Source organism: Lipotes vexillifer, unplaced genomic scaffold (genome assembly GCF_000442215.2).
Source record: "Lipotes vexillifer unplaced genomic scaffold, Lipotes_vexillifer_v1.1 scaffold170, whole genome shotgun sequence".
Classification (NCBI taxonomy): domain Eukaryota; kingdom Metazoa; phylum Chordata; class Mammalia; order Artiodactyla; family Lipotidae; genus Lipotes; species Lipotes vexillifer.
The window spans coordinates 850,136-860,322 of NW_006772326.1; the positions used below are offsets into that span (position 1 = coordinate 850,136).

Genomic DNA, 10,187 nt, shown 5'->3' on the forward strand with positions numbered 1-10,187 from the left:
AGCCTTGGCTTGATGGAAACTGTTTTTCGTTATCCAACTGAGGAATTTTACTGAACCACCCTGCAGTTTGTATTTCCTGTTTTTGTTCTCTTCAGATGCCAGAAAGCAGGCACTTCATAACTGTTAATGATCAAGAGTTTTCTTTTTCGTGCAACGCTTAGGCATATAGGAGTCTGTAGGATAAAAGAACACCTTAGCAGCTTGAGGGTATTAAATAGACCAGCAGAGTAATGAGCGCTACCTGGATGCTTAGGAGCAAGACACACTGATTTGGTTACTTTTTAATAATTCAAGTTACCCTCACTGCTCATGCTGGGGGGACTGAGCTTAATGAGGCTAATGAATAACTGCCCTGAAATGAACTAAAATTCCCATAAACTTCTTGCACCTGCATTTCTGCAAACAAATCCTACATCTGCCTCCAAAAATCTCTGTGCGGGGAGAGGGGGTTGTCCGTGTAAAATGTGTGTGTGTGTGTGTGTGTGTGTGTGTGTGTGTGTGTGTGTGTCTGTATAAATGCGTACACATGTGCATGAGTCACCTCATCCCAGGCTTGTTCTTTTTAGTCTCACCTTTTGCCCAAAGTATCATCCACTTTTTCTTCTACATTTTATTAAAGATTCTAAATTATTAGCAAATGATGTTTTCTCTAAACATGACCTATTAAAATATTCTCATATCATATATTCAAAACCTTACTGCTTCAATATCCTAAGAAGTAGAATTTCAGTAAACAATTTTTTACTAGACATAAAAAAATTGATAAAACTGGGAAGATTTTGGATATAAGCATTTTCTTAGAAATCCAAAGATTCAAGTTTTTTGTTAAGTTGAGGAGGTATAACTGTGCAATTAATTAATACCTTTTAATGGGCTAAATGAGTCTGTACTTCTTTAATAATCAGAAAAAGACAAAAGAAAAATTCAAAAATATGAAATGGAAATTGAGAGACATGTTATGTATTTATCTTACTCCTGACCACTTCTTAAGAAAAAGAACAAATATAATCAAGAAAAATTTTATAGAAAATTATCTTCGACTAAAAAGGAACACCAAGTGACGTGGCATGAGACTGAGTAATGCCCTATTCCAAGAATTTGGTGGTCATATTCTAAGAACTTTCTTGTCTCCATGATGTAGCAGTATGCAGTAATACTAGCATTATCATCTGGGCGGAATTGGGGTGCCCATGTATCTGGAATGGGATAATTTATATCCTTGAGGCTACAAATCTTAGATGAGTGTATCTCCAGAACCCAAGGCCTTTTTCCTTCATAGGAGCTTCCTAGAACCTAAACCCATCTGGATTGGAAGTAAATCCTCTGGGAGGGCTGTGAGTCATATTGACAGCACTGGGATGACCCAAGAGAAACTCAGATTCACACTCTTCCTGTCTATACCCACATGGGCACCTATGCCAGGAAATTAGAGAAACTCTGTGCTTATTTAGTCCCCAGCTCTTAACAGTGCTGGGATGTGGCAATATAGATACATTGGAAGCAGTAGATAACTACAACCTGAAAATGGACTCTGTAAGGGTGCCTGATTTCCTGATTATTTCATCAATTTAAATTAGCTCCTCAGCAAAGGAAACCATAAACAAAATGAAAAAACAACCTACAGACTGGGAGAAAATATTTGCAAATGATGCAACCGACAAGGGGTTACTTTTCAAAATATACTAACATCTCATACAGCTCAATTAAAAAAAAAAAAAACCCAATCAAAAAATGGGCAGGGGCTTCCCTGGTGGTGCAGCGGTTGAGAGTCCCCCTGCCGACGCAGGGGACATGGGTTCATGACCCGGTCCGGGAAGATCCCACATGCTGCAGAGCGGCTGGGCCTGTGAGCCATGGCCGCTGAACCTGCGCGTCTGGAGCCTGTGCTCTGCAATGGGAGAAGCTGCAGCAGTGAGAGGCCCGCGTACCGAAAAAAAAAAAAGGGCAGAAGATCTAAATAGACATTTCTCCAAATAAGGCATACAGATGGGCAACAGGCACATGAAAAGATGCTCAACATCACTAATCATTAGAGAAATGCAAATCAAAATTAAAATGACGTACCACCTCACACCAGTCAGAATGGCCATCATTAAAACGTCTACAAATAACAAATGCTGGGGAGGGTGTGCAGAAAAGGGAAGCCTTCCTACACTGTTGGTGGGAATGTAAGTTGGTGCAGCCACTATGGAAAACAGTATGGAGGTTACTCAGAAAACTAAAAATAGATCTACCATATGATTCAGCAATTCCACTCCTGGGCATATATCCAGAAAAAATTCTAATTTGAAAAGATAAAAGCACCCCTTTGTTCATAGCAGCACTATTTACAATAGCCAAGTCATGGAAACAACCTAAACGTCCATCAACAGATGAATGGATAAAGAAGATATGGTGTATATATATATATATATATATATATACAGTGGAATATTACTCAGCCATAAAAAAGAATGAAATAATGCCATTTGCAGCTACATGGATGGACCTAGAGATGATCATACTAAGTGAAGTAAGTCAGAAAGACAAATACCATATGATATCACTTATCTGTGGAGCCTAAAACATGACACAAATGAACTTACATATGAAACAGACTCACATAGAGAACAGACTTGTGGTTGCCAAGGGGGAGGTGTGTGCAGGAGGGATGGATAGGGAGTTTGGGACAGAATGTATAAACAACAGTGTCCTATTGCATAGCTCAGGGAACTATATTCAATATCCTATAATAAACCCTAATGGAAAAGAAAAAAATTAGCTCCTAACGAGATCTTCAATGGAAAAGAAAAAAATTAGCTCCTAACGAGATCTTCATTTGATGTCTGACAAATTATTCTAATGTTCCTCTAAAAGAACAAGACTAATCTTCTTTTTTAGGACACAGGATTCTGCTATCAATTATTTTAATATAAAACTATAAATATTATAATATTAGAACAAATAGTATTCTCTAAAACCAACTCTTATCTATAAAAAACTTATTGTAAAATAAAGAGCATATCTTGAGTCAGTCCAACCTCTTACGCTGGAAAAGTCGACAATTCAGAAAAATAATTCAGGTTGAGCCCTACCTCATACTACTGCCAAAATAAATTTTTATAAAATATTAGAAGCATGTGTAAATTATCACCTAATGGTTCTCTGGAATAGGAATTAATTTCCAAGCATAAAAGTAATAGGAAAAACATCACAAAGGAAAAGATAGTTTTGACCACACAGGATTTTAAAGCCTCTGCATATCCCTCCTCAAAAAAATAAAATAAAACATAAATTGAAAAAATTGCGATCAACAGTCAGTACTTTGTAGTGAGCTTTGCAAATTAATAAGAAGAACCACAGTATTTCAATATAAAAATGAGCACGGCACATAGACATTTACACTGTCTAACAGATACAAGAAAATAACTTCCTACCTCATAGGAATTTAAAAAAATCAAATTGAAAGAACACTGAGAAACCACTTTTCACTTTTTAAGTCAGCAAAACAGCTAACATGATTAATGACACATGTTGATGAAATTAGTAAGCCAGGCACTCTCCAACACTGCTAGCTAGGGTGCAAACAGGCACAACCTTTGCGGAAAGTAATTTGGCATTTTGGCAATTTAAGAGCCTTTTAAAAAGTTCATAGTTCATATCCTTTGACACAATAATTTTACATCTAAGAATCCGTTCTTAACAAAATAATGAGATGAACTTTAAGATTTTGCTACACACATGAATCCAACAAGTATTTTCTGAGAGCCTGTTCTATGCTGGGCCCTGTGTTGGCAGTCATGGTGAATAAGACAAACAGGGCTACTGACCATCTGTTACTTTAAAAATGATGTTTACTGTGATATTTCTAGTACGCCAACCTTAAAAACAATCTAAGTAACACAATAAGGGAATGAGTAAATAAATTACGGTATGTTCATAAAACAATATTATAAGGGCATTAAAAATAACTTTTGGAAAAGTGTGTAATGACATGGGAAAATGCTTATGTTAAAATGTTAAAAGCCAAAAAATCATTATGCAAGACCAAATATATAATATTACTACAATTATGTAAAAATATATATATACTCAATGTAACATAGGTTACATAAGTGATCTCTGTATTTTCCTAAAAGTCATAAAACCTGGGCTCTAGTCTCAGCTTCACTGCTTATTACTAACACATGACTATGGGAAAGTCAGTTAAACTTCACAAGCCTCAATTTTCTAATTTGTAAAATGGAGCTGTAATTCAGGACTTGACGCCCTCACAGAACACAAATTAGATAATGCATGAACTGGTGTTTTGTAAGTTGAAAAGTTCTAAACAAATAACTGCATACTGGATTTTCTTAGTAGAGAAGAATGATTAGATCTGAAAGACTGAACCCCTTTCTCCTACTTTTCTATGTCTCCTCTCTACTTCAAATTCCTATTCAAGGCCTCCCTGGTGGCGCAGTGGTTAAGAGTCCGCCTGCCGATGCAGGGGACGTGGGTTCGTGCCCCGGTCCGGGAGGATCCCACATGCCGCGGAGCGGCTGGGCCCGTGAGCCTTGGCCGCTGAACCTGCGCGTCCGGAGCCTGTGCTCCGCAACGGGAGAGGCCACAGCAGTGAGAGGCCTACGTACCGCAAAAAAAAAAAAAAAAAAAAAAAAAAAAAATCCTATTCAATACAATGTTCATTTAGGGGAAGTTTTTCTTGACTTGTCCCATTCTCTCTTGATCACTTACTTTGCATCTTTGCCACATTTATATGTAATACATTAATTCACACTTGTTGACCAGGTATATCTCACATAGTGACTTTTCTTTTTCTAATCTGGAATCATTTATGAACTGAGTTTTTAGGAAATTCTAAAACTTCCATTTCTTCACGCCTATCCTAATCTTTTGCCCAAAGGAAATAGGGACATAACAACTGATTTGCCCTAAAATCAATAGATCTCTTCAGGAAAACATTCTGTAATCTCTCGGATGGGTGACATCTGGATCTAAAATATTATTCCCATCGCTATTATATTTTAAGTGTAAACCTTTCTCTGAGGCAAAGACCACCCACCTGATGCCTTGTGAGGCACTGTTCCCAGCAGAGGGACATTGACGGTTGGGTCTGCCATGATGCCTTTATCCAGGGAGCGCAAGGACAGGAATTCATAGAAGTATTCTGCCTACAACAAAAGGCGTTGACAATCAGCACCATGGAAACCACAGAGAGTGGGAAGGCACTTCTCAATTCATCATCCCTCTGATGGAAGACTGACATTTTTCACTACAGGAATTCTGGAGCATACGGCAATTAAAATATTGTGTAGGCATAACTCTCTCTTCTGGGTTTTAGAACTCTAGAATTAGACTCTGCTTGGAGAGAAGTGATTCTTTAAAAATATTAATAACACATATCCACAATATTCACAAGGTAGCCTTTTAGCTTAAAAGGATTGAGAAAACTTCTCTTAAGGGAACAGGTGATGTCAAAACAATCTTCAACTAGCCCTTAGAAAATCCATCTGAGCTTCTTGGGTCATTCTTTAATTCTTTTCAAATCTGACGTGAGTCTTTGACCAGAATTTGGAAAGATGTAATAAATAAGTGATAATGAAAGCAGCAACCTATTGGCAAAAGAAGACATGAAAGTCCAAAATTTAATTATCTTGGTGTGAACATTTATTTTTCAGTATCATTCCCTTTGGAAGGTTTATATTTAACATCTCAATTTAATTACGGAGAGAAAAGTCTAAAAATGTGAAAACCACCTCTTCAATATGACAACAAGGTGTAAAGCTTTACATTGTAAACATTTTCATTTTCCCACTTAGTCTAGTTGAGAAAATGATTCATGCTACTTGAATGGCCATGAAATACTGAAAGTAGTGATGTATAATCTCACTGTAGAGCTTTGATGCTTAACTGATTCTCAGCTGGATTATTAAAACGGTTTGTGATGGAAACAATGTGTTCTTGCTTAAGAATAAAGAACAATCAATAAATAGCACAGATTCTGAAATGAAAGATAGGCAGATTGAGAGGTTCTGCAGTTATCTGTAGGATATCCAGAATTTGGATGGGTTAGTTAAGTTGATTACATAAACATGGGCTAGGAAGAGGTTTAAAAAAGAATACAGCCTATCTTATATGCAGTATAAAAATTTATATGCAGTATAAAATTTATTTTCCAATGTGGAAGATATAAGAGATATATGGTAGACACTGACACAACTTTCTGCCTTAAGTCACAATATCAATGTATTAGGCATTAAGGACTTTACCATGAGGGTGATAATGCAAAAGGGTAATCTCAGCAGCTAGGGACACTGTCCATGCCTGGAGTGAGTTGAAAAGCACTTGCAGCTTTCACTAGGTCAAAAGGGGCACCTTCACTGACCAAATTCCCACTGCAAACCGCTTCTTTGAATTGTGGCAGTGGTTCCAGAAGACCACTGTGAAAGGTTCCCTGGATGGGTAAAGAGAGTTGTGTGAATTAATTTTACTAAATTCATTCACTAGGAGGGCCCTGAGGATAAAGGGTCATAAGACAATTAATTCCTACCCTGTCTAAGGGAAGGACTGCAAGAATTCTGATGAAAAGAGTGTCATCAGGAAAGGTCATCCAACTGGAATGAATTCCTTTGAAAAAGAAAACATTATTTATGTCCCTTCAGGAAAACCAACGACTATTAAAAGTGGGCTACTACTTAGATGGCGTTTCGTGAATCTAGGTGTTTTAAATGACTTCTACCGGCTGTGCTTCCCTCTATACTTTACCAGATAATATTTGTCATTCCCCTTTTTGTTCTAAAGCATATCATGGTAGGTATTATGAAGGGATTTAGCACTGTATGCCCTTGTAATTAATAACTTTGGTTACTTATATTACCAAGTACAGTAATATCAGCTAGCAACAATAACACAACAACCACTTGTGAAATTCCACATGCCAAAATATTCAAAATATTTGTATTTATAATACATTTAACAGTGGAAAAGAGCTGAGTGGACAGAGTGCAAATATGTTGAAAATAAAACATTTCAGTAGCTATATTGCTTCAAATAACACATAATGTTATCCATAATTATACCTTTCACATTATAAATTAAATCTATGTTTATATGGATGATGTATTTTAAAAATGCATTTATAAAAACTAATATAATTTCAGTAAGTTTTTAAAATCATTTTTTGCATTAATAAGAAAAAGGATGAAAGACTAGACACCAAGATTAAAACAATGACTGTGTAGGATTTTTTTTTTAAATTGGAGTGTAATTGCTTTACAATGTTGTGTTAGTTTCTGTTGTACAACAATGTGAATCAGCTATATCCCATCCCTCTAGGTCATAACAGAGCACTGAGCTGAGCTCCCTGTGCTATGTGGCTGCTTCCCACTAGCTGTCTATTTTACACATGGTAGTGTATATATGTCAATGCTACTCTCTCACTTCGTCCCACCCTGCGTCCACAAATCCCTTCTCTACGTCTGCGTCTCTTTTCCTGCCCTGCATGACTGTGTAGGATTGACAGTAACTGATTTTTTTTCCTTTTTCTCTCTTTTCCAAATTTTCCACATGTGTTTCCATGACTTTTATAGTGAAATAAATACACTTATTTAACAACAGACATTAATCATATACCCTGCTTTCAGTTCTGTGTGGCTGATGATAATCATTGGCTCTATTTGTATAAATCTCTGATCAGAGTTGAAATATTCTTCTTGGGCTTCTATTTAGTGGGGCCACGCTCACGTAACAATATATTTAATCTCTTGCAGTCTCCCTGAAAGTGTGCTTCCAGAAAACAACACTCGGTATTTAAGCAGATTCTGAATGTCTCTTTCAAAAGCTTTTGATGATGTTCACAGAAAGTGAGGCTGAAAGAATTTCACTCAGTCCAGAAATATAACTTCATAGAACCTTTGGGTCTCCTGTTGTTGCTTTTGAGTGTGGTCACGTAAAGTAGGTTGGGAAGCACGAATGCACTATATTCAGTTCCAGAGAGTTTATAATTAGCATTGGCATGGCCTCGCCACAGGATGCAGCTAGGTTTAATAAACGTCTCTGGCAAGCCAATACTCTGATCTTATCAATCACAGATTTTACACTGCAGGTTTTAGGATGTCCATTTGATTTCTTTGAGAATCAGTAAACATCATGGCTTTTCTACTACAGTTCTAAGACTATCATAAGGAACTGGTCAAAACAGTTTCTTCTTTGGATCTTATCAGCAAAAGGCAGCTGCCAGAGAAAACCTTTTTACTTATTTGGCTTTCTTTTCAGAGATCATGATGCTATAATCTCTAAAGTATATAATTTTCTTCATACCTGGTATATATTTTTCAAAAGGACTTTGTCCATGTTCATGTCCACTGCCTTCTTACAAACTCCAACTTGAAAACCACTTAGAGGGGCCTCCCTGGTGGCGCAGTGGTTGAGAGTCCACCTGCCGATGCAGGGGATACGGGTTCGTGCCCCGGTCTGGGAGGATCCCACATGCCGCGTAGCGGCTGGGCCCGTGAGCCGCGTAGCGGCTGGGCCTGTGAGCCGTGGCCGCTGAGCTTGCGCGTCCGGCAACGGGAAAGGCCACGACAGTGAGAGGCCCACATATCGCAAAAAAAAAAAAAAGAAAACCACTTAGAAATTGACCAACCCTTTGTCTGATCTCAACACTGACTTCTTTCAGTTTCACTTTGTCATTATAAAGCAATCTATCAAAATCACCAATACCATATAAATATTTTTACAAATAAATTATCATCACCATGAGGTAGCGATGAAATATATTCCTCATTTAGCTTAAGGGCTTAAATATTTCCCTCAAAATCATAGAAAATGGCTGATGGAAGAGGTGACAGATTTATTAATGTCATATTATAACTCCTAGACAGGACTTTGTTTTTACTTCATTTATAATAAACATTCTTAGTCCCAAAACTCTCTCCTGGAAAAACTTATTTGGGAGCAAATAAAACCTAAATTCTATGCCAAAGAGAACAGAGAGCTAGCTTTAAAGTTTGGGAACAAGTTTCACAAATTGCACATTTATTATTGAGATAAAAGTAACTCAGAGCATGAACTGCAATAGGGAGGTGGCATGTTGGAGAGCATAAAACCTCTATTAGGAAAAAGTACACTCTGTTACATTAAATGACACTAGTGGAAACTCAGGTAGTGGTAACTAGGATGCTTAATAGGGAAACACATGAAAGGATTGCCTTGTATTCAAACAAAGAACGGGTCTATTCAGAAGAATAATTCACTTCTAAATTAAGTTGCTGAGAAATCTTGCTGGCCTGGTTTGCCACGCAGTAAATTTTCTTTTCATAGAGAGGTATAAAAGACACCCAAATATTATCGAGAAGGGAGGGCTGGAAGCCATTTAACTTGCTTCCAAGCAACTTGGCTGAATATTAGAGTTGTTCCTTCCAGAAGAGATGAAGACATCATTTAAACAGCAAAAAGGGATAACTCATAAGGCCTTTGCTCTGGCACTCATTTTTGGGTAGACATGGAGAAAGGAAGCAGAGAATTGCATTAACCATTGGAAGGAATGGAGAGAGGGTAAGAATCCTCCGGCCAATGCAGGGGACACGGGTTTGAGCCCTGGTCCGGGAAGATCCCACATGCCACAGAGCAACTAAGCCCGTGCGCCACAACCACTGAGCCTGCCCTCGAGAGCCTGTGAGCCACAACTACTGAAGCCCGCGCCTAGAGCCCGTGCCCCGCAACGAGAAGCCACCGCAATGAGAAGCCCGCGCACCACAATGAAGAGCAGCCCCCGCGCACTACAGTTAGAGAAAGCCCACGCGCAGAAATGAAGACCCGACGCAGCCAAAAATATAAATAAATAAATAAATTTATTAAAAAAATACAGAACGTACTGCCATAAAGTTTGAAATTTTACCAATAATTTTTGCTGAGTGTTCATTATACTCTAGTCACTGTTCATTTAATTGTCACAACAGCCTACTATTATAGCATACAAGTATGTTCAGATTAGCCAGGCCCTGAGCCTGAGAATTACTGAAGGGATATAAAATAGCTCCTACACAGTATGTGAAATGCAAGAAGAAATCTACTAAAATAAGCAAGAAAGGAAAACAGTTCAATGCCGAAGTCCCAAACAAAACGAATAAGCATGCCCAGTGCTTAAAATAATCTGACACCTGAATGTCTAGACCAAAAGCGCCAGATCTCACGTTCTTCCTCGGCAT

General features: G+C 37.9%; 1 protein-coding gene across 1 annotated transcript in view; it reads right to left on the reverse strand.

Moving 5' to 3' along the window:
• The window catches only part of WIF1 (Wnt inhibitory factor 1), an 87,729-nt gene that overhangs the window by 32,408 nt on the left and 45,134 nt on the right, over positions 1-10,187 (reverse strand). The window contains exon 3 of the mRNA XM_007447383.1: positions 5,042-5,150. Coding sequence (XP_007447445.1) covers positions 5,042-5,150 — 109 coding nt within the window. The remainder of the gene's footprint in view (positions 1-5,041; positions 5,151-10,187) is intronic.